Source organism: Trichosurus vulpecula, chromosome 3 (assembly GCF_011100635.1).
Source record: "Trichosurus vulpecula isolate mTriVul1 chromosome 3, mTriVul1.pri, whole genome shotgun sequence".
Classification (NCBI taxonomy): Eukaryota; Metazoa; Chordata; class Mammalia; order Diprotodontia; family Phalangeridae; genus Trichosurus; species Trichosurus vulpecula.
The window spans coordinates 171,310,820-171,335,849 of NC_050575.1; the positions used below are offsets into that span (position 1 = coordinate 171,310,820).

A 25,030-nucleotide genomic window follows, 5' to 3' on the forward strand; every position below is an offset into this window, starting at 1 on the left:
TAGGTAAAGTCTTTTCCAGTCAATCAACAAGCATCTATTAAGTGTCTCCTGTATGTCAGGCATTTCACTAGGCACTGGGGATATGAAGACAAAGAACTAAATAATCCCTAGCCTCAAGCTTATATTCTATTAGGGGAAGCTAGATGAATATAAAAATATATAGACTAAATACAAAGAAAATTAATACAAATGAATGCAAAAGAGCAAATGAAATACAAGGAAGTTTGAGAGTCAAGTCAGGTTGCTAGCAGTTGAGGGAGGGGAGGGAATACGATGCCATCTATAAAAAAGTGATTTCAGTAGCAAACCATCACCCACTAACATTTCCCAAGTCCTCACCCCCAAGGACAGACTGAAGTTGGGTAAGTGAGTGAATCCATCCAGGGGTCAATTACTGACTTTAAATCGGCTTCTCGCAGATTCCTAGTAGAGGTCACTGGCAGACCCACTCGAAGCGGAGAAAAGATTCCTCAGGACAAAGTGAAGCAATGAATAAAGCAGCAGCAGCAGCCGTAGGCATAAGCAGAGGACATTCAAAACTCACACCACTAAACCTAGGGCCCCCTTAATTCGATCATCTTCTTAAATGCTGAGATAAGCCAAGTGAAGAAGACCGGTTTCAGTGTTTCTTTTAACTTCCTTTTAGTTTCTTTAGGTAACTGAGTCCATTTACTATGTTTTCTTTTCTAACATTCTCTCCACCCCCGGCCTCCGCACCCGATCTAGGGCGGGCAGCAAAAGAAGAGTGTTCCCAGGTGTTTACTTTCGTCCCGCTGGGGCTGCGGGGGTTCCAGCAATCGTAGCTCTTAGGGGTTGGATGCAAGAGTGGATAGAGTGACGAAAGAAGAGAGGGCTCAGAAAATGCGTGTCCAAGCGCTCGCCCAGAAGCGAGGGGCGTAGGAGGGCGAGCACTGGGTATCTGGAGAGTGGGTGGAAGGAGCCGGTGGGACCGGGTGGAGAGTGGGTGGGGGAAGACTGAGAAAAAGGGAATACGAGGTGTAACCCTCACAGAACTAAAGAGAAAAGAAGGCCAGCGAAAGGCGTCAGAGGACCTAAGAGGCCAGGAAGGGTGGGGAGAGGGGATCGGAGGGGCGGGGTGGTGCCTGGGGGTGGGGACGGTTGGGCGGGGCTCTGGGCTGCACCTTGCCTATTCTTTCGCCCGCTCCCTCTCTCCACCCCAGGGGCCGCCTGTGCCCGCCCCTCCCTGCCCCTCCTCCCATGCAATAAGGGGAGCTGAGGGGGGAGGGGGGAAGGGGAACCGCGCGGCAGCACCCACGGAGGGCAGAGTCGGGCTGGCTGTCGGGATTGGGGGGCAGAAGATCCAGGACATCCCCGGCCCAGGCCGCCGCGCGCGGGGCGCTCCCCCCTGAGAGCGGGGAGCAGGGGGGTGCCCCGCCGACGCCCCCAGGCCGGCACGCCTGGCTCCCCGGCGCGCCAGCCGCGCGCGCATTTCTTAAGAGCGCTCCTGCCCGTCGGGCGGGCCGGGAGCCCAAGCCAGTATGGCCGGTCTGGAGCCGTGGATTTGGGCGCTGCTGCTGTTGCTGCTCGCGCTGCCGCTGCTGAGCCGAACTGCCAAATTCTATTTCAAGATCGGCTTCTACTGCGTGTTATGCTTGGTGGGCGCGGCGGTGGCCAGCGTGGTCTGCGTCCTGTGCCATGGGGGCCGCACCGTGCGCAACATGAGGCAAGCTGGGCACCAGGCTGTATGAGGGGTGGGGGGTCCGGGTCCGCGGTCCGCGCCGGCCGCGGGCTTACTCGGTGCAGCAGCTTCCAGGGCGACTCCTTCCGCCTTTCTAACTTTCTACTTTTCCCTTTCCCTTCTTCCTGCTCCGCCTGCCCCGGCTTCCTGGCGACTCTCCTAGCCTGGGCAACCTCGGGGGAAGCCGCGCCATATCCCGAGTCCGCTCCCCTCTCCTCTGGGCTACAAACTTTCTCTTCTGCTCTTCCGGTGGTTCCCGGTTCGGGAGGGGTCGGGGGAGAAACCTCGTTGTGGTCACTGGAGAAGCTGTCGTCATAATGCCCCGCGCCCTGCCCGAGCTCTCTCCCCCACGACCTGTCCATCGGCCGAGGACCTCCGGATAACCCTCACTTCCCTTGCACCTCTTGGGGTGGGAGGCAGGGGAGAATTGGGAAGGGAAGGTAGAAGGAAAATCTTCCTCCCTCTGGTCCAAGTAATGACAAAGTGGAAGGGGGGGGGTGCGGAGAGATTGGTGCCCACTTTGAATCGGAAAGGGGCAATGTGCTAGCCTGTGTTCTTAGAACAGGAGCCAGTGGGGCAGTTTCCTGGTCCAGCTGTAAGTCTTAGAATGCCAGAGCTGGAGGAAAGCTTCGAAATAGCCAATCAAAACCCGTCATTTTCACTGAGGAGGAAACGGGGATCCCTGGATGGGAAGTGACTTGCCCAAGGTTACACTTGAAAGGAGTCAGTTCAGCGGCTGTCCAGACCTTATTCAGTGCTGCTTAAGGAAGAGGGAGCCCAAAGCTAAATCGGTGAAAGGAAAGACGTAGGAGAAAGGTAGTAAATGATCAAGAGCCTTGAGTCTTTGTCCTCCCCTTTAAGAGGGCTTAAGGCAGCCCTTTTTCCTAGGTCTTGAATTGGGGTGAAGGACTGGCAGTAACTCACCGTCCCCAATCCTCTCTCACAAAGACCTATGGGAAGACTTCTCAATTTCTGTATTACATGCTCAAGAAGCATATTGAGGAAGAGATAGTCGGGGAGTTTAGAGAAATTCAATGGCTTCCAATTTCTGTGAAGGAAGTGGGGCAGGAACGTTCCTCCTGCAAAAGTTCATCACAACAGTCATTTGGGCTGACCTACCAGGCTAGGCACCATACTTTTGTGGCCCAGGTGCCACACCTTTCCCAAATCAGGCATCACCTGAGATCTGTAAATCATTCGAGAGCCAATGGACGATCTGCTTTCTTCCTGAAAGCTAGGTGGAGCAGAGGCTTCTGGAATGGACTGGAGGGTGTTGTGCTTTGCTTTTTTTTTTTTTTTTAAGGGAAATTCTTTCTTGTTGTCTCACTGGCCTTTAAAAAAGTCCTCGTGTGTATTGCTACATTTTCTTCTTTGACCCACAAGAGGGTTTCTGGCTCCTCTTTATAAAGCCCTTTTGCAAACTTTAAAGTGATTATACACATGTCAGTTGTTAATTTTTTTTATCATCCTTGTCATTGGTTCTACAAGTTGAAGCAGTCTGTCCAAAGGGAAGCGGGGGTGTCATTCTGGCCAGTCTTCTGAGGCAGTGTGCAGGGCTGGCCTGGCAGGATCCTTGGAATCATGAGTTTAAAGCTGGAACAGACCTTAGAAGCTATAGGACCAACCCCTTAATTTGACAGATCCCTAAGGAGATGAAGTAACTTGTTAAAGGTCACATCAGATTACAAATTTAGTTCTGGAAAGGATCTTAGAGACCATATAGTCGGACTTCCTCCTTTTACAGAGCCAGCTGAAATTAGCTCTGTGGAGCCAATTGTTAAATTTCCATTGTGGAAATTGGCAAATGCTACAAATCTGGGCTTGATATGTTTTCTTGTCCAGACCAATGATGTCAAACTCAAATAGAAACTTAGAAAACCACAAACTAACATTATCTTTGTTTTATTCTACTTTTAATTTGTTAAACATTTCCCAGTTGTATTTCAATCTGGTTCAGACATAGATGTTTTGAAGGCAGCAAGTTTAACACCTTCTGGTCTAGACTGAAGAAAGTGATGGAAAAAAAATCTTAGTAATACAAAATGAACTTAAAAGTATTTTTGGGCACATTTTTTTTTCTGCAGAGAGCCAGTTAGTTGTTAAATATTTCCCAGCACACCTCAGCCCAAGGGGGTGAAACAGTTTGTCCAGGGTCAAATAGGATCATTGATTTGGATCTAGGAGGGATCTTAGAGGTCATCTAGTCTATCGTCTTCATTTGTCCAAAGTCACACCAGATAGAAGCTACTAGAACCCAAAATCTAGCACTCTTTCCACCTCGTATTGCCCCATTGACTGGCTAAGCAAGAGTTCCTATAAAGAAAAGGTGTACACTAACTTACCCTCTTTTTGCATGTTGTCTTCAGCTAATCTGACATCCAGTCAGATGATCTAATTCTTCCCACCCCCACTTCAGTTTTACAGATGGGTAAACCATAGGCCCAGAGAGAGAAAAGGACCATGTGGTCACATGGAGTGACTAGCAGAGCTGACCTCCTGATTCTCAGTTCAGTGATTTTTTTTTTTTCCAACTAGGCTGCTGAAGTTTAGCTGGCTAGGATCTCCCTGTTCTCTTGGGTCTCAGTAGGTGTAAGCATATATCCGGACCTCCACTCAGCAGCCCTATGGGATTAGATCTTGTGACCCTTGCAGAGCTCCTGCAGGAAAGAAAGGGATACTGTTGGGAGACAAAGTCTACATAAGCTTCCTCTATAGAGCTTCTGTTCTGGAAGATGCCCCAGGAATGATTTAGTGAAAAGGGTCCCCTTTTCACCAGGACAGATGTGGTCGACCCTGTATTGGGCCTATGCCCTGTTGGCTCCGAGAGACTGTTGCACCCATGTTAGTGGCTGTTCAGAGGGAAAATGGCTTAGCAAACATTTGTTAAGTACTAACTCCTTGAGCAGGAACTAACTTTTTGCCTTTCTTTTAATCCCCAGTACTTAGCACATTACCAGGCACTGATTGGGAGGTGGTGATGGGGGAAAAGGAATAAGTGTTTATTAAGCGCCTTCAGTCACTACTGTGTTAAGTGCCTTACAAATTTATCTCATTTGATCTCACAACAATCCCTTGAGATTGCTGCCTATTATCCTTAAACTGAGGCAGATGGTGGTTAAGTGACTTGCCCAGGGTCATAGGGCTAGTAAGTGTTTGAGGCTGCATTTGAATTTTTTTTTTTTGACTCCAGACCCAGTGCTCTATCCATCATAGCACCTAACTGCATCATAGTAGGTCCGTAATAAATGTTCCTAGACTGTGCAAAGCCCTGCTATTAATGCCATTTAATAAGCAGAGCCAAATGCTTTCTTTTCTCCTTGTAAATAACTGAAATTGAACAAATCTCCTTCTGTATTTTACAAAGTTGAGATTTGGCGGCTCACCGGAAGGAGGGAAATCTAATGAATCTATAAGCCTGGCTTAGCGGGTACTGGTCAAGTCCAGTCCGAGGATGACTGTTGCTCAAAGTGAATGGCACCCTGAAGCTACATAAAATTTAAATAATCCCTAACCAAATGGTTTAAGCTCTTCCCCAATCTATTTGATTTGGGGGTAGAGAGAAGAGCACACTAGAACTTGGAACCGTTTCATACGCCGTGGTGTTTACCTGAGCATTGACCTGTGGTGTATAGTGGAGATAGAGGGGGAGGTTATGGCGATTGTGAGAGGCCTGGGGATGCACCAGGATGTGGCGACACTTAAGCAAGTGGCAGAATTCTATTCAATTCCATTTTTAAAAGCGTTGATCTGTTACCTACTATGTGCCAGGCTTTGAGATTACCAAAACAAATCAAACATCCTCTGCCCTCAAGGAGTTTTTTTTAAAAATTCTGTGGGAGGTGAGGGACAGCATGAATACTGATAAGCCCTTTCAAAATGTATGCAAGATCATTTCCGGGCATGTGGGGTGAAGAGCACTTAATGGGGGGAGGGGTGATCAGCAAAGCCCCTCTTGTTGAGTTGTGATTCTTAAGCTAAGTATTGAATCTTGGGGATTCTGGGAGCCAGAATGTCTAAGGGGAAACTATTTACCATTTCCTAGTCCTGTTTAATGAGCAAGGCCTTCATTTGAGAATTTCTGTATTTTCCTTCCTACCCTTCCTGAGGTAATACTACTGAACACTTCAAAGAAGTTTATTGTGCCCTTTAAACAATCCCCCAATGCTTCCTGCCTACTCTGACTGGACTAAAGGGATGGGGAGAATGGCAGGGCAGTTTATGTAACCTGCCTTGTAGTATCCCTCATTGTACCTCCACACCCCCACCCCACACTTTGAGTCTTAGGCAAAAGTGAAATTTGTCTTCTCTCCCTCCACTGACTCTGTCTTTCCCTGTCTCCATCCTAGGTTTCTGGAACCCTTGGATGCCCCTAGTCTTAATGATACCCCACTCTCATTACACAGTCTCCTATTCAGACAATGCTCGAGTTCCAGACTTTCCGAATTCTCTTTTTCACATTTCTTTTCTTCCACACAAACTCCCAGTACCCTCCAGGTCATGCTCTGCTAAGTGATTTCTCCTGGGACATATGCTAAACTAATGGGAGGTTGAGGGTTAATGAGTATCCTTAATGATGGGATTTTCAAGTCTTCTAGCTGGCACCTGGGGAAGATAATTTGAAAAAGCAAGGGACTTTCTGTGCCCTTCTGATCACTTGCTACCTACTTTTCTCCTTTAAGGTGGAACCTTCCTTGGTTACTCTGATACACTAGTTTTCAGTTAAGGGCCTTCTTTGGGGAACTAGGTCAGACTGTCTCATTCAAAGTCATTGGTCCTTGCTTTGTCATTTACTATAATAAAAAGATTTTATGGCGAGCTAAAGTCCTTTTGGTAGGGGAAGGGAGGATGTGGTCGGTTGAGGCCCGAGGCTTTATGGCCTGAAGGTAGCAAGGAGAGGAGTGGTGAGGTTTTGTAGACTGAAGCCCTTGGAGAAGTACTTAGACTGAAGGATTCCATAATAGGGCTTGACCCTGTTTAGAGTACCCTGGAAATTTAGCCCTTTCTAGGTCATTCTCTCCTCCCCCTCCTTTCCCTTCTCTTTACCTCTACTGTGGTTGACTTTGTGTTCCTAAGTACCTTCTCTCAATTTGTAGCCGACCTCTGTCCCAGGCTGAGAGATTGCAGGATTCTGGTATTCTCCCTACCTTACAAATGAGAAAACAGCCTCAAAGGGATTATGATTTACCCCCACAGTCATCAGCAAATATGGGATTTGAAAACCTGGGTTCATTATCCAAATCCAGAACTCTTTTCTGTTACCCCAGGTGTGGCCCAGAGAAGCTTTTAAACCTTACCATTGTCAAACTTGGGGAGTGACTCCTTGGAAGGATTCTTTAATGAGAAATGCTCAGTTGTCCCAAAGAGAGGGAGCCTTGGCCAATGATGAAAAGGCTTGAGCTTTGTTCAATGAGGCAAGCTTTCCCTCCTTTCTCAATACAGTGCCTCTTGCCCCATACATTCTTTCCTCTTCGTCTGGTTTACCAAATTAGAAGGAAGGAGACTTTTTTCTCCCCCTAGTCCCCTTTGCTTTACTCCTGTCCCCCCTCCCCAAAGTTCAACCTTCCCAGAGAGAGAGGCAGGCTTCTGTGAAGCAGTTATAATATAATATTGAAATACCTTCTTAGGTGTTAGTACTCATTATTAGTCATTTAACTGGATTCCAACCCAAGTTAGACTCAGCAAAAGCATATTTGTAGGATTAATACATAGTGGCTGGGCCACCTATTATGCTGCAGTGTGGTTAACCAAGTCAATTGACACATTTCTTGAGTAACCACTTTTATTCAGTCCTCGATAAGAATTTGGGGTCACAAAGAAAGGGGATATGATCCTTTCCTTCGTGGAGCTTACAGTCCGGTTAAGGAGGGTAGGATTCAACCGTGATTTAATGAGGCTGTATAGGATTGGTCCTACTGAGCTCTGCTGCAGTCTGAGATCCCTGAACTTAGTTCCTGAAACTGAACAGGGGTAATTCAGTGCAGAGCCATCCATGTTCTCTCCTTTCCTGAGTCCCAGTAGCCCGCTCTTTCTCTCTTTTGATCAGTAACTACACTTTTGCAAGCCCAGATCCTTGCCTTCGTTTAAGCAGTGGGCTCTATCCAAGCTGGAAACGTAGAGCAGGCGGTGGTTAGAAATCATTTTCTAGGCTGATGTCCGAATATAGAAGTCTCCCAATTTCCAAAGAGGAGGCCTGTTTGCCTACTTATTCTTGATTTGGCTTGAGTCTTTTCTTATGAACACAGCCTCAGAGGGAGCTGAGATGTCTACACAGAGCCAGACCCAGGCAACTTGATAAGGGAGGATTTCCCTTCTTCTAATCCCTTATTTTCGTACCTTTCCCACTAGTCAACATGTCAACTTCCAAATCAGCTTTTGGTCCTCTCTTCCCTCCTTCCCTAATCCTGTTAAAACCTATTCTGTTGACTCTAGGGTTCGCTCTCTAAATGGGGCTCAAAGTCTTTCCCCTAAAAGGATGAAGCTCTTAATAGTCCACCAGCATTTATTAAAAGCACTTATGTGCCAGGCACTATGCCAAGTGCTGAGGCTACAAAGAAGAGGCCAAAAAAAAAAAAAAACCCAGTCCTTGCCTTCAATTAATGTGTATTTTAATTGAGGAAACATCATGTAAATATCTAGCTACCTCCTGAGATTTATACTAATAACTTAAAAGTGATTAGCAGCTGGTATGGGTGGAAAGGCTTCCTGACAGAGGTTCCCAAAGTGGGTGATACTGCCCCCTGGGGGACACTGGAATGACCCAGGGGGGCCGCACTAGCATCTGGTACAATTGTACACTTAATCTGAGACTTCTTTCCTAGTTTGTAAGATTTCCAGGGTGGGTGCTAAGTAATTTTTTTTTTTAAAAGGGGAGGTAGGCCAAATAAGTTTAGAAACTTCTCCTAGAAGGAGGGGTATGAACTGAGTGTTGAAGGAAGCCAGGGAAAGAAAGGCAAGTCACTTACCCTTCTCCTTTTTCTCAGTTTCCTCATCTGTAAATAAGGAGTTGGACAGGATAGCCTCCGAGTTCCCTTCCAGCTCTAGGCCTACGGGCCTTCTGTACAGTATTTTCTTTTGTAAAATTTATCTGTATTTAGTTTACAATATTTTTCTCCCCTTTCCTCCCCAAACCCCCTAAAGCAGTGCTATCTGATATAGGCTATACATATACATTCATATTAAACATATTTTCACATTAGTCATGTTGTAAAGAATTATCACCAATGGGATGAACCATGAGAAAGAAAAAAAGAAAACAAAAGAGAGAGAGCAAATAGTATGCTTTGATCTGCATTCAGACTCTGTAATTCTTTCTCTGGATGTGGATAGCACTTTCCATCATGAGAAGAGTTGTCCTGTAACCTTGCATTGCTGAGAAGAGCCAAGTCTATCAAAGTTAGTCATCGCACAGTGTGGCTATTACTGTGTACAATATTCTTCTGGTTCTGCTCCCCTCATTCTGCATCAGTTCATATAAGTCTTTCCATGTTTCTCTGAAATCCACCTGCTCATCACTTCTTATAGCACAATACTATTCCATTACATTCATATACCACAATTTCTTCAGCCATTCCCCAATTGATGGATATCACCTCAACTTCTAATTCTTTGCTCCCACAAAAAGAGCTGCTATAAATATTTTTGTACATGTGGGTCCTTTTCCCATTTATGTGATCTCTGGGACACGGCCCTAGAAGTGATATTGCTGTGTCAAAGTAAAGGGTATGCACAGTTTTATAGCCCTTTGGGCATAGTTCTAAAATGTTGGATCAGTTCACAACTCCACCAACAAAGCATTAGTGTTCTAATTTTCCCCACATCTTCTCCAGCATTCGTAGTTTTCCTGTTTTGTCATGTTAGCCAATCTGACAGGTGTGATATGGTACCTCAGTTGTTTTGATTTGCATTTCTCTAATCAATAGTGATACATATCTTTAATTTCTTCCTGTGAAAACCTGTTCATATCCTTTGACCATTTATCAACTGGGGAATGACTTGTATTCTTATAAATTTGACTTAGTTCTGTCTATATTTTAGAAATGAGGCCCTTATCAGAGACACTGGTTGTAAAAATTCCTTCCCAGTTTTCTGCTTCCCTCCTAATCTTGGTTGCATTGGCTTTGTTTGTACAAAAACTTTTCAATTTAATGTAGTCAGAATGATCCGTTTTGCATTTCATAGTGTTCTCTGTCTTGTTTGGTCATAAATTCTTCCACTGTCCATAAATCTGACAGGTAAACTATTTCTCTCCCAGTTTGCTTATAGTGTCAGCCTTTATATTTAAATCCATGTTCTATACAGTATTTTCAAGATATTTAGGTACCGTTACTACTTCAGAGGTGGTGGTAAGATTGTGCCAAGACCTGTAATAGCACCGTAGAGAGAGACTCAAAGGACCCAGGTTCAAAACCAGATTCTGATAGTTATTATCTGTGTTATCTTGGGCAACCTCTTTGGGTCTCAATTTTTTCATGTGTAAAACAAGGGGGTTGGATTAGATGGCCTCCATGGATCCTACTACCTCCAAATCGATGATGCTATATAGTACCATTTACTATTGGTTGCCCTTATATGTAGTAAAAGGGAGTTCGAGAAGTTAAAACTGGAGGATTGTCTGCTCAGACCTTTGATGAAATAGACTACCTTTCCCCTACTGAACAGAGGGGTCTTGGTGCAAGATACCATTACGCTGCCTCCCTAGAGGAAGATAGTCAGTGGCCCATCTAGAAAGTGAGCCAAATTGAAGGATTTTTTTGTTTGTACTTTTTGGATAAGTGTCATTGGTCTGGATGCCAAGGGGCTGGTAGAAAGAACAGTTTTCTTCCTCCCAAGTTCCCACTTTGCAGGGACTCCTTTCTCATTTCTGGGCATTGAGGATGGTCCAGAGTTTGAATATACTAAGATTCTACAGGGTGGATCTTTGTGCTGCCTTCCCAAGCACAGGGAAAAACAGTAATTGGGTGGCTTATCTGATTGTGTAAATAGCCATGCCCAAAACCGTACTTCACACTAAAAAAACAAGGATTAAGGTTAGCCTTGAACATCTTCCAGGCTAGCTGCTGCTGACCGGGGAGGGAGGCTCATTTGAGTCCAATGTGGCACAATAGAAAGAACCTTGGATTTGTAGACAAAAGAGAGTTGTGTTTGAATCCCACAACTCAGTGTTAGCTGGTATGTGTCCATTAGCAGTTCAGGTAGTCAGTCAACAAGAATTGAGTAAGTTCTTACTATGGTCCAGGACACAAAAAAGAAAAAAAAACCAAAAACACAGACCCTGCCCTCGAGGAGCTCACCTTCTCATAAAGGAGATTACTGCAAGATATATACACTATAAAGGAAGGTAATCTCATAGGAGAGGCACTTAGAATGGGAAGAAGAGAAGGATGGGGAAAGGCCTCCCGTGGAAGGTGAAGAAAGAGAACTTTCTTGGCTTGAGAGACATCCAGTGAGGACATACCGAGGTTACCGAGAAGCACAGATAAATCTCCAGGTAGCAGAGAGAGGGGCTGCAAAAATTACATTTCAGGCAAATGTCCAGTTATTACTATTGAACCAGCTGAAAAGTTACCCAACAAAATCAGACCAGAGAAACAATAAGCTTCCTTGCTGCAAAAGAGACTATCCAGTGGAACTGAAAGTTTGCTCCAGGCCTGCATTAGTTACATAGCCAGTATTGTATGAGTGGCACAGGTCACATGTGGGGTTCCATTCTGCACATCTGGAACTTGAAAAGACTGTGAGGAATTCCCTGTTTCTTGCAGCCCCTTGGTACGGTCATGCTTTTCCTCATCTTTGTATCTCTGCCCTTCGATCAAGGTCAGACTGCAGCTCCTTTCCTCTAACAGCACACATTATCGTGAAGATGTTGTATATTCATTTTAGTAGTGTCTGACTCTTTGTGACCCCATTCGGGATTTTCTTGGCAAAGATATTGAGGTGGTTTGCCATTTCCTTCTCCAGCTCATTTTACAAGTGAGGAAACTGAGGCAAACAAGGTTAAGTGACTTGCCCAGGGTCACATAGCTAGTGTCTGAGGTTATATTTGAACTCAGGCTCCATGAAGGTGCACTCAGGTGTTTCAGTGTCCAAGACCTTAGCTCTGTCCAACATCCCCAACAAATGACCGTCCAAATTCTGTTTGAAGATGATCTCTAGTAAGGAGGGAGTGGGTGGGATAGAGTTGCCTCTTAAGGAAGCCCTTTCCACTTTTGAAGAGTTTTGCTTGTTAGAAAATTTGCTTCCTGAGAGAAACTCATGTCTATGAAACAGTTGCTATTACTACCCCCACTTTATCCTTGAGGAAACTCACAGTCACTGTCCTCTCTTTTATAGTATCATCAAGAGATTTGTCCAAACTTTTAAGTACTTTTTTGGGCTTCGGTTTGAGACACGTGGTGAAGAGAAACTGCATGATGACAAGCCGTGTGTCATCATCTCCAACCATCAGAGCATCCTGGATATGATGGGTAAGCTGGATTCTGGGTTAGAGGTAGGAAGACTGTGCCTTAGGAACTGCTTGTGTAGCAGGTCCTCCCCCCCTAAATTTCACAAACTGCTGATTCCCTTTAAGTGAGAGGTGTATTGCAAAGTGCAGCAGCTATTTTAGGTGGGGAAGGAACTGGGATCCTTGGGTTGGTTTTCTTGAGTCTTTGTATATAAGAATTTTTATGGCTACTCAGGCCTCTGAGATCAAAGGTGGTCTTAGATCGTGAAAAGGGATGGGAAGCAAGTAGTTTTAATTTCATTAAAAGGTTCGTATCTGAGGATTTTATTTGGGATTTCTTCTCATTTTACTTAATTGATTGGATTTGTTGAGATTGTTACTAAGTTACCATTTTTTAAAAACATTACTCTTTTTTAAAAGAAGACCTCCTTAGGGAATGGGTACACCTTATATGTTCGTTTGTGCTTCTTACACCTACTGCTATCCATATAATGTGCACATGAGCAGTCTGAATTACTCAGTATTTCCCAAGACCCTTCCTGTGTTTTCCTGTCATCTCTATACCATTCTGTTCTGTTCTGCCTAGAACAGGCTTTGTGACACTCTTTTGAGACAGTCCCTATGGATAGACTTATTGTGCTGGTCCTTCCCTTTTCTCTCCCTGTGACTTTGCCCTGGTCTTAGGTCTGATGGAGATCCTCCCAAGAAACTGCATTCAGATTGCCAAGCAGGAGCTGCTTTACACGGGCCCTGTGGGCCTAATCATGTACCTTGGGGGTGTCATCTTCATCAACAGAAAGCGGACAAGCACAGCCATGTCAGCGATGGAGGAGGTGGGAAACACCTTGGTTCAGGAGAATGTAAGTCTGGCTTGGTGTCAAAGGTGTGGTAGGGGTCCCTACCAAAGGGGAGGTAGGGCATGGTAGAGACCTGGAAATTTCTATTTCTAGAAGTTCAGGGCACTGGGTTCTAGTTGTGGCTCTGGTGCTAACTAGCTGTGTGGCCTTAGTAAAGTTACTGCAAGGTTACTATCTGAGCCTCATTTTCTCTGATGTGCTTAAGGTGAGTCTGAATTACTCTTTATCTGAGATGCTATGGAAGGGATTCCTGCACATGGTGGGAGTGTGGGAAGAGTGGCAAGCGCAAGTGAATCTTTGAGGTCTCTTCCAAGGCTAACATTCTAGAATTCTGTGATCCTTAAAGGGGGTGATATCAGAAATAAACTTTTTTCCCCTTCTTTTTTATCTCTCCTCTGTGGCAGCTGAAAGTGTGGATTTATCCCGAGGGAACACGGAATGAAAGTTATAACCTTTTGCCATTCAAGAAGGGTGCCTTTTATCTGGCTGTCCAGGCCCAGGTAATGCATTTTGGGGAAAAGCTGGGGAAGGGTAGGATTTGGGGGGAGGCACTTAGGGCAATCCAAGACTTAGCATTGTTTTGTCTTAGTATCTCCAGTGCTTAGCTTAGTGCCTAGAACATAGTGCTTAGTAAATATTTGATTGATGGACAGAAGGAATTGACTTTTCTCCTTTTCCCCACAACCTTCAAATCTCAAACTTTATTCCTGGCTAGTAAGACTAGTCACTCAATACTTCCTCTAGGAGTGGGAGAGGCAATCAATCAATAAACATTTATTAAGTGCCTACTATGTGCCAGGCACCATGCTAAGTACTAGGGATACAAAAAGAGGTAAAAGATAGTCCCTGCCCTTACATTCTAATGGGGAAGAGACAACAATCAAATATATACAAATAAGCTCTACATGGTCTAACTAGGAAATAATGAACAGAAGGAAGACACTAGAATTAAGAGAGATGGGGAAAGTCTTCCCGAAGATGAGATCTTTAATTAAGACTTAGGAGGCTCAAAATGAAGAGGGAGAGCATTCCAGGCATGGGGGGGTAACCAAAGAAAATGCCCCGAGCCAAGAGATGGAGTGTCTTGTCCATGAAATAGCGAGGAGGCCAGAGTCACTGGATCCAAATGTATGTGGAAAGGAGTACAGTATAAGAGAATGGGAAAGGTAGGAGGATGCGAGGTTAGGAAGGGCCTTGAATGCCAAGCAGAGGGTTTTGTATTTGATCCTGGAGGCAATAGGAAGCCATGGGTGTTTATTGAGCAGGGGAGTGACATAGTTGGACTATGTCCTATGTTAGGAAAAACCACTTTAGTGACCAAGTAGAGGATGGATTGGAGTGGGGAGAGACGTGAGACAGGCAGACCCACCAAGGTAATAGTCTAAGTGTACGCTGATAAGGACTCATACCTGAGTGGTGGCAGTGTCAGAGGAGAGAGCAGGGTGTATTCAAGAGGTGTAACAAAGGTAAAATGACAAATGTTAGCAACAGAGTGAATATGGGGGGGTGAGAGATGGTGAGGAATCCTGGCTAACTCCGAGGTTTTGAGCCTGAGGGACTGGGAGGATGGTGTTGCCCTCTACATTAATAGGGAAGGTAAGAGGCAGGGAGAGTTTAGGCAGAAATATAATGAGTTCCATTTGGACTTGTTGATTTTAAGAAGTCCACTGGGTATCCAGTTTGAGATGGCTGAAAGGCAGTTGGACATGCAAGACCGGAGGTCTTACATAACAAATCTAATTAACAGTAAATTTGAGAATCATCAGCATAGAGATGGTCATTAAATCCATGGGAGCTGGTGAGATCACCAAGGAAGGTAACTAGAGGGAGAAGACCAGAGGGCCCAAGAGAGAGCCCTGAGGATACCAGTGGGTAAAGGGTGTGGTCTGGATAAGGATCCAGCAAAAGAGACTAAGAAGGAACAGAGCCAGGAGAAAATAGTACCTTGGAAACCTAGAGAGAAGGAGAGTATCAAGGAGGAGAGAGTGATCAATAGTATTGAAGCTCAGGAGAATGAGGATTGAGAAAAGGCCATTGGATTTGGCAACTAAGAGATCATTGGTAACTTGGAAGAGAGCAATTTGATATAGTTAAAAGCCCGATTGTAAGTGGTTAAGAAAAGAATGAGGTGAGAGAAAGTGACAGCCTTTTCACGGAGTTTAGCCACAAGGGAGGAAGAGATATAGGACAATAACTGGCAGGGATGGAAGGATCGGGTGATGGTTTTTGGACGATGGGGAAGATGGGCATTTTTATAGGCGCCGGTGAATGAACTAGCAGAAGGGGAAGATTGAAAATAAATGATAGAGATGGGAGTGGAAGAGGGGGACAATCAGAGGAGACTGGAAAGGATGGAATCACGTGAGCAGGTAGAGACGTTAGCCTTGATAAAGAGTAAAGCCACCTCATGTGAGATGGGGTGAAGGAGGAGCTAGGGGCAGAAGGGATCTGAATGATATAAGATGACAAAGAGGGGAGAAGAGGGAGTTCATGGCAAATGGCCTCAGTTTTTTCTGTAAAATAGAAACAAGTCTGAGCTCAGAGGGTGGAGGAGAGGGATTCATGGAAGGTTTGAAGAGAGATAAAAAGTTTTGTATAATGGGATAGTGAATTAAGAAGGCAGGTATAGAAGGATTGCCTAGCAGCAGTGAGGGCCCAGTTGAGTTTAACATATATTTGTAGTGGACCCAGTTAGAGGGGTTGTGTGATTTTTTTTCTCTACCTTCCTTCAATAGCACCTGTGGGGGTGATTCAAGGCTGAGATTTGGCAGGATTTAATTGATGAAAAGGGGGACTTAGGGATTCGAAAAAAGAGGACATTATAGAGTTGAATTGATTCACAAGGGATCAAGATGGGGGAAAGAGGAGAGAGGGGCTAGTATGGGAGAGATGGCCTGAGAAAAAATTGTAAAGCTAAGGGATTGGAGGTTATAGGGTGGAAGAAGAATCCTTATTGTTGATAAGATATAAGGGGATTTTGGAGTTCTTGAATGTGGAGGTGGTACATTTATGGGTGATGGCAAGGTCAGGGGTGTGACTGTCTTTGTGTCTAAGGAGGGCTGGAGGCATAGCTCATGGGAAATGAGCAGATTGAGAAACTGAATGGTTAGTGTTTGAGGCATGGTTATATGTATGTTGAGGTCCCATAGTATGAGGATAGGACTTGGAGAAAAGAGAAAAATTGTGAGCCGTGTACCAAACTCATTGAGGAAGGAAAGGAAGTGACTTGGAGATCTTTAGACAACAGGTACCAGGATTTTGATTGGCTGATAGTTATGAATAGTACAAACCTCACAAGAGGTAAACTGGCACTTAAAAGTCACCAAAGAAGCTGTGTCATTTGTGGGGAGCCGGGTTTCAATAATAGCTGGTAGACAGAAGAAGATTTAGGATGAAGGGAAATTTGTTGCCTGTGGAGCAGGCATTCCAGAGGGCACAGTGGAATGGCTGAATAGTATTTGGCTGAAACTTTGGGGTGGGAGGATTGAAGGGGTGGGAATAAGAACTCGGTTGATGGGGAAGAGTAGCGGGGTGAAAGAAATAGAGTTTGGATGATGACCTACATGGGTTCAGAATCACTGGAATGTGAAGGTTATGACCAGGTATGAGAATGTACATCACTGAGTGGGGGGCGCCATTCCACTTCCCAAAGGAGGCTGGAGATCAGACTGAAGGCAAGTGCAGTATGAAGCAGGAGGCAAATATGATTAGATGGAAGGTCCTACTTCACTATCCTTCTTCCTTCCAAAGGGTAGAGATTAGGCAGGAAAAAGACAGAGCCAGAGATGAAAGTGGAACCAGATTTAACTGTTCGATCAAGGTCTGATGTCCCAGCAGCAGAGGGCTTCTCAGGTGGTATCCGGCTGGACTGGATGGAACTCTTCACCATGCCCTAGCTCTCAGCTATTCCAAAAAGGATCATAAGATAATGGACTCTATTTTTTTAGCTTTGTTTTTAAAGCCCCTTTGGCTAATGGCCATTGGCCTTGGATTTCCTGAAGATGGCAAAATCTTTTCTGTGGAAAGCAAGGGGTTGTTTCTAGAGGGACTAGGAGCATTCAGACAGACAGTCCTTAAAAGAGGTCTAGAAATGGCATAGGTGTTGCATGATCTTGTCTACTACTTCAGCATCCTCCACTGACAATGGAGGAAAAACTCACATGGGAAGTGGGTAGGATGGGTAGCACTTGGCTTTTCTTTGGCAGCAGGTGAAGATTAGGTGGCTGGCTTGGGCTTTCTCAGGCTCATCCCTGAGGGGAAGGGGGGGGGTGGGGAGCCTTATAAATTAGTAGTTCCTATGGGCCTGGTGCCAAGGGAGTGGCCCTGAGATGCTTGAAGCCAGAGGGAGGCCTGCCACATTAAGCCTGTCCCACTATGACAGTCCCATGTTTTAGCCTCTTTCCAGCATGTTCTTATTGGTGGCTTGTTTGCCTCACCCCTAGGTGCCAATCATTCCTGTGGTATATTCGTCATTCTCTTCCTTTTACCATCCAGGGAAGAAAATCTTCACATCAGGTATTTCATGTGACTCCCTGGCTATGTATGTGTGTCTCTCTGTCATATCCCCTTTGCGTCATTCCTGGGCTGTTAAGAAGGAAGCTCTCAGGATCTGAGCTTCAGTCCAATCAGTAAGGTTGGTTTTGTTTTTATTGAGCCCTTGTGCTAGTTATTATTGGAAGATTTTGTTTTCCCCCATACTCCCCTAGGTAGCCCCACAGACCAAGCCAGTTTGAAACTTTGACTGGTGTTTGAGAGGGGTGAAACCCAAATTCTTTCCCCATTCCTAAGGGCATGGAGATTGGGATGGTGGAATAAGTTACCTCGTTTCCTCCTTCCCCCATTCTACAGATTAAGAAACAGAGGCCCAAGAAGGGAAGGACCTTGGCTTGTCCAAGGTCACACAGCTGGTTTATGGCAGGGGTGGATCAGGACCCAGGTCTCTCAGACCCCCAGGCTAGTATTCTTTCTATGGATTGTACTTCTCAGTCAGCCCTCCTGGGCTCTTGAAGCTTGGCTCAGAGATCTTTCTCTGTAATCTGGAGAATGAGCAAATGGTCAGATTTGCCTTCCCTTGGGGACCTAATATACATAAAGCACAGTGCTAACTGGATATTGGCAATATGTAGGGTACTGGTAGTGCCGAACAACTCCCTGTGACCATACTTGTGCTTGGAATTCTTACTTTATGTGCTGGCTACTTAATTCTGCCCAGAAGCCACAAATAGGTGGGCCATAGACTGGGTTCAGCAGAGAAGAAAAAATCAAGTTGAATCACTTGGAGGTATATTTTGTATTTTAAAATGAAAAGAATCCTTTGGTCCCCAAGCAGGAATTAGGTGGCACAAGACTTTGGCTGCTTTAGGCACCGTTGAGCCAGAATTTGATACTCTATGAAGCACTTTTCAGACCCATCTGCTGAAAACATCCTTGGGAGGGTGGTAGTAGGGCCAATGGCCTCCCATTTGGCAGACGAGGAAACCAAAATAAAGAAGACTTGACTTGGCATCCCTCTGCCTTTCCCAAGCTTAAGGAGCTTGGGTTAGTCACCTATTACATAAAACCTTCTTTGTCCAGAATCAGAAACAGTGATATTGGAATGGCTTGGTGGACACTTTTCTTGAGTTGGAGTACCAAGGAAAATCAAGGAAGCCCGTTGTCCAGGAATCATTAGAAACAAGAGGCACCTGGTGATTTTGGACCCTTGGGACAGAAGCTTGCATTGGATGGCCCCAGATAACTACTAGTCTTAGCGTGGCTTAACACCTTTCAATACAACTTGCCTGGGAGATCAAGCCAAAGTCTAATCGAGGGGAAAAGGGTAGCTGTCCTTTTCTCCTGTCTTTGATTGCCTAATCAGTCTGTAAGCTGCTCTTTGCTTCGCCCACAAGTCTCCCTTCTGTGCAGTATATGGTGGTGAGCTTGGGGCCAGAGTACCTCAGTGCTGGTTTTGACTCTGTCATTATCTAGCTGTGCGTGGCTTTGGGTGTATCATCTTCCTCAAGAAGAATGTAAAATGATTGAGTTGAGGCATCTTGGTGTGGTAAAGAATCAGCTGGCTTTTGGAGGTGGAGAACATGGGTTCAGATCATCCCTTAACCTCCCTAGACCTTGTGAAGAAGTTGAACTAAATGCCTTCTGAGGTTCATCTGAGTCTAAATCAGTAATGCTGTGATTGAACTTTCAAGCCCCTTCCAGATCTGGAGCCACTGCGTTCTCATGTACTGAATATTTATCATAGTTAGTAACATTTCGGAGCCTCAATTTATCACATGGGGCCAACAAGTCCTGCCCAGCCTCCTTCCCTCCCAGGAATTTCCGTGAGGTTCTAGTGAGTGATTGACAGAAGAGCACTTGGGGAAAGGTCTGAAGTCTGGCACCAGAGCCATATGTGGAGATTATTGTGCATTATTTCCCAGAGGTCTCCGGGTGTAGAAGATTTATCTTGGCTTATGAATCCTCTAAATAGGCTTTGGTCCTGCTGGTATCAGGCAGACAGGGATAACTGTACCAATACCCAGAATAGGTGCTATCTTTTCTGGAGATACTTGCGGGGGCGGGGGCATCAGGGGAAGGAGGAATCCAAAAATTGTGGGCCCAAGCCCCTGGCAGGAGCCAAGGCACATCATCACATCGGATATGCACAGAGTACAGGGGCTGTGCTGCCCCCAGAAAAGCAGAATATCTACCTTCCTTGTAGTAGGGTAAGCAGGAGGAAATCAGACCCGAGTCTGAGCCCAGCTAGTTATGACAGCTTGTTTCTGGGGAGAGCTCCAGAAATAGGCTTGGGAGGGGATTGCCTTGGCATAGCTCGTGCACAGATGGGCTCTGAAATATCCCCTCCATTCTAGGCTTCTGTGCACATGTGTTTCATCTCTGTGTATGTTTTTTGTATACCAGGGGTGAGAGTTGTAATATTTACCTTAAATGACTTGTCCCTCTAACAGCCTATGTTTATGAATCACTCCAGTGTCTAGCCATAAGCCTTCTCTGGTCTCTTCTCTTCCAAAGGTGGCTAGATGGAAAGCCCTGGTGCTGGGCTTGGGAAGGTGGGGGTCGTGCTTAGAACATGAGAGCCAGCCCTGTGACCTGTTTGGGTGGGGGGAATAGGACTAGCCCAGGGTATACATCCTGTGGTGTTTTAAGAAAGGGCCTGACCTAAGGCACTAAAATGCATCCAGGATGACTCAACAGCAGAATCCACAGCAGCAGGATATATCTCTGTCTCTACCCTTCTTGTTTCCAGGGAAGATCAAAATAGAAGTGCTGGATCCAATCAAGACAGAAGGCCTGACAGTGAATGACATCCCAAAGTTGCTAGAGACCTGCCATTCTGTCATGAAAGAGACATTTTTCAGACTATCTGACAAGCTGAATGAAAATGGGACCAATGGCCCAACCTTGCAGCCTGTGCAGTAGCCCTAGGCACCATCCCTTGCCCTTCTGCCCAGGGTGAGAGAGGATGAACAGAGGGACCTCCCCTTTCTGTTGCCAGATGTCACAATTTCCACCTCCCTGGTGTCTCCCCTGGGCTTTCATTCTGGTTCACCCTCTCCAGAGGCTCTCTTCTTACCATCTTCCTTTGGGCATTCCTTCCTGTGTCAGCCATGGTTGTGGTTTCTACACTAATGCCTTCCTCCCCATTAATCCACCCTACGATTGGGCCCTGAGACACCGTCTCTTTTATCCCACAAGCTGAGCAGTGAAGTCCCGTGCTGTGAGTGACCTTTACTAGGAGAACCAGATTACCATCTTCTGGAGTTTGAGGTCTTGTCCAGGTGAATGAATGGCTTTTGGGGAGAATGGGGTGAAGCTCCCTGTCTTTTGGGGGCTGTGTGGTCTGACTCTGGCACTGAAGTCAACATCATACCCCTATCATCTTTACTTTGCCCACTGGTGTCCAGCTCAGGTATTAGGAACAAACTTTTCCAGGCTGCCATTGGCACAGCGAGTATGAAAATGCCCAACCTTCTACTTCCTTGTTCTCTGAGCCTTTAAGTGCTCGAGTCCTGGCACTCTGGGGAGATACAAAACCCCCCTGGATGGACAGACAGCCTATGTTGCTGGCAAAGACCCCCTTTGGTGATGCTTGAATTCCTAGGGATCTGAAATTAGAGGTGGCACAGCCATGTCTCTGAATTCCTTGCCCAATTATTCTTGGAACTTGGTTGGATGGTGGTGAAGAGAGATCTATTTTATGTTAGTATCCTTAGAGCAACAGGCCAGGGCACACAGAGTTCAGAAAGCTCTCCTTCTGTCTAAAGACACCCTGTTTCTTCTTAGACTGTGGTCAAGGAGAGAAGGGAGAGAATGGACTGAGCAATGGGTTCCCTGCCCTCCATGACCCAGGAGAGCTGAGCCTGCCCTCAAACCATCAGCCTAGTTGTTAGAGACACTAGGTCCTTGGAAGTAGCAGGCCTGGTAGAGAAGCTGGCTCCCTTAGGACTAGGACAAGGAAAAGGAGAAGTTCCCCATAGCTAGTGGGGTTATTGGGGGTGGGGGTGGGATTCAGTGGATAGCTTGGCATTCTTCCCAAGCTAACTTTAGTCAGCCAGTCATAGGAGATTAACTGAAGAGTACACTGACTTCCCTTGTGCTAAGTCTAGCTTGGTGCCCCAGAGGGAACAAAGTCCAGACCTTTGCCCTTTGCTAGGGCTATAGTGGCGGCTTCCCCGCCAGACCACCCACATGGGTCCTGAGGAGCATGTTCGGGGAGATGCCCTTGTGCCAAATGTTTCCTTGAATCTAGGATTTCCAGGCAGCCTTTGGGGGTGGTCTTTCAGGCTGAGGGAGGAGGGCAGAGCTGGCACTCTGAGTCTTTGCTGCTCTTGTTTCCCAGAGGTCCTCCAGAGCTCGACATCCCTCCTCTTTTTGTCAGTGTTTACAAAGAAAGGAAGGATGGGAGTGACCTGATCATCATGGGAAGAGAAAGTTGGAGCATCTTGCTCTAAATAACCTAGAGTTTAAATCTAATAGCACTTTTACTGAGGGGGGAGGGCAAAGCCAGAGGAGTTGAGATGGGGGAGGGTGAAAGAGGATCTTGGGGTCTCTGCAGCTCTGGGAAAACAGCAAATGGGGTCCATGGCTGCCTGCTGGGCTTCTGTTGGAAAAGTGCCTTTACCGATCAGGTCTGCTTTTGTAAAAAATGTATGTTTGATCTAAATTGCACAATTTTTGTTTTTCATAAAGCAATTATTTGAAAAGCTCTTTGAGTGGTATTCACTTGTGGGCATTTTTCTGGAAGTCAAAAAGGCTTAGTTTTGGATTTTCCCACTGCAGCTCTTAGGGTTTTTCTGGGTCCAAGGCACAAGGACAGGTTTGAGGGGGCTCCTGGCTGAGTTTCTACATCCAGCCCTAACACTTTAGCCTTTTCCAAGGGGACAGTCCCAGAAAGATGACCCATCCTGGAGTGGGTGACTTAGATAATGCCAAACTGAAAGACTTGGTGGGCCTCTGATTTCATTGTTAAATGGGGAACTCCCTGAGAGGAGACTCTCCACCACTTCAGGTAGCACCTCCTCAGCAACTTAGCATCTTAGAGGGTTGCCTGGAGCACTGAGAAATGCAGGGACCTGCCCAGCTTCCCATGTACAGTATATTTCAGAGGTTGGTCCAGACCTTCATGGTTCTGAGAGTCAGCTCTATTCACTAAGCCTCAGTGCAGAACTAGCTAGATCTGGGTTCATGCTTTGCCTCTGACACACCCTGGCTTTGAGACTGAGCAAGTCATTAAATCTCTCAGTGGTCGAGGCAAGTCTCCAACTTTTAAGTTGCAGAGAAGGTGCTGACTTCTATTGGGAGAGGGATATTCTCACCAGGGAGTTCCTTCTCTCTGCCAATAAAATCCCAAGTCTAAACCCCATATACTGTTGACCTGTGGCAAAAGCTCTTTTTCTGCCCATCCCCATCCCCCAGTCAGACCTCAGACATGGGTGTGCACCACCCTCATGCTTTTGATGTTGGCAAAACTCTTTACATACAGACACCCCACTTTACAGATGGGGAAACCGAGACTTAGGTTTAAGTAACTTCCCCAGCAAGTGTCAGAAGCAAGATTCAAAGTCAGTTATTACTGACCTGATGCACAGTCCCTCTACATCACAGAAGAAGACCGAGCCCTGTTTCTCCTGAGACCAGCTGTCCTGAACTCTGCCCACACACACACAGAGCCTCAGTGGTCAGGCCGAACACTCAGCTCAGCTCCTTGGTGTTCCTGTGATTGGGTCATTATCTGGGACGCCCTCCAGAGAGCTTACCATTCTCTATTTCCGTGCTGACAGATGTGACCAGGCTCATTGTGAGATTGGCAGTTTCCTTCTGTCCTTTGCCCCACTTTCCACTTTGTGCCCTGCTCTTGTTGCTACCAGGAGAGTAATGTAGAAAACGCACAAAGGTGCCCAGAATTTAACGTGCACCCCTCCCAAAGGACTTTGTATTCTTCAAAAGATGAACCTTTCAATTTAGTTACACACACACACACACACACACACACACACACACACACCCTCTGTATAAGACTAAGCCTTGTGACTCATCAGCCAATGAGTATTTATTGAGTACCTACTAAGTGCCAGGTGCTGGACTAGGAACTGAGGATATAAAAAGGAAAATTATGTGGACCCTGCCATGTCCTATCTATAATAAGCAGTTTTCATCTGTTGATATTAAAAGTTTTCTATTGGCTGCCTTCATTAGGGGTTTTTAGCCTATCAAGTATATTGGATAATGCCTGTCATTAAGATGATATTTGTAAAGTGCCTGGCACATAGTAGGCACTTAATATATGTTTATTCCCTCCTTTCCTCATCTGTATAATACTTGAAGATTAAAAACCATTTTATATGTGTTAGGTTAGTTGATTCTCATAAAGCCCAGTGAAGTAAGGAGTACTGCTATTACCTGCACTTAGCCTGGGTGGAAACCGAAGTTCAAACACACGCAAATAATAATTGTTGGAGGAAGGACTCAAGCACCTGTCTTCCCTAATTCCAAGTCTTATATTCTTTTCCAGTATATTGGGCTTCCTACTCTCTGGGAGTGATAATTAGCATTAAGTGTAATTGATCACTTGGCTAAATGAACAACAGCTTTGATGCTCAAACAACCCCGTGAGAAGGACGACAGTCATCTCTTAAGCAAACCATGCATGAGGGGAGCTAAGTAAGATACCTCTACAGGGGGTCCCTCAGATCTTCGAGTAGTTTTAAACTATTAAAGCTTATTATTCAACAACAGAAAAATCTTTGTTATGTGGGAAGTCACAAGCTTCATCTGGTTTCTTTCAGTGATGTATTTTTACTTTGTGGTTGCATCCTTAGGAATGAAAGGCTGCCCCAGTAAACATCGGGTCTCCAATATTTTTTCCTCTTTATGTGGGTTTTTTTACCCCTCCACAAATAAACATTTATTCAGCACTTACTGTGTACCAGGTGCTGTGGATATGAAGATTAAAAATAACATTCTCCTTGCTGTCTTGAGAACTTATATTCTAGGGAGTGGGGAAGAGATACAACATGCACACAGATAAAAGTATAAAACCTGATAGAGTATAATAGGGACAAAAAGGGAGAGATAAAGAAAGTACTCAAGAAAAATTTCAGAGAGGACACTCAGCTGGCAGGTGGAAGAGGTGAGATAGAGGGGATCTGGGAAACCATAGAGGAGGTAACACCAATGGGCTTTTCTTAGAAGGAAGAGAGGGCGGAAAGCCTTGGAAGGAGCAAGAGCGAAAGCTTAACTTTTAATATTTAAACAAGGGAGTCCTACCAGGAAAGTAGCCAGCTGTGTCATGCTATCTCAGGATCAGAGGGGTCAACCCTGGAAGAAATCTGAAAGCTCACCTAGTCTGAAGATCACAGCTCAATCTGCCAACATTTATGGGCAGTTTCCTGTGTGCCACGCCCTGGGGAACGAAAGAATGAAACAATCCCTGCTCTCATGGGGCTTATGTTTTAACTGGGGAGACAAGCACATATATTTGTGGAATAAATGTAAAGAATAACAAAAGTAAGTTCAAGGTAATTTAGGAAGGATGGC

General features: G+C 45.5%; 1 protein-coding gene across 1 annotated transcript; it reads left to right on the forward strand.

Moving 5' to 3' along the window:
- Positions 1 to 1,240: 1,240 nt before the first annotated feature.
- Positions 1,241 to 24,463, forward strand: AGPAT2 (1-acylglycerol-3-phosphate O-acyltransferase 2). Its single transcript, XM_036750442.1, has 6 exons — positions 1,241 to 1,684; positions 12,029 to 12,162; positions 12,825 to 13,000; positions 13,402 to 13,497; positions 17,440 to 17,512; positions 20,241 to 24,463. Exons 1-6 carry the CDS (start codon positions 1,500 to 1,502, stop codon positions 20,411 to 20,413), a joined length of 837 nt encoding a protein of 278 aa, XP_036606337.1. The 5' UTR covers positions 1,241 to 1,499; the 3' UTR covers positions 20,414 to 24,463.
- Positions 24,464 to 25,030: the final 567 nt, after the last annotated feature.

Bases quoted from the DNA above. Each gene is read 5' to 3' on its own strand.
- AGPAT2 (XM_036750442.1), top strand. From the start codon at position 1,500: ATGGCCGGTCTGGAGCCGTGGATTTGGGCGCTGCTGCTGTTGCTGCTC. The intron at 12,163-12,824 runs GTAAGCTGGATT...CCCTGGTCTTAG, and splicing joins GAGCATCCTGGATATGATGG to GTCTGATGGAGATCCTCCCA. The intron at 13,498-17,439 runs GTAATGCATTTT...CCTCACCCCTAG, and splicing joins ATCTGGCTGTCCAGGCCCAG to GTGCCAATCATTCCTGTGGT.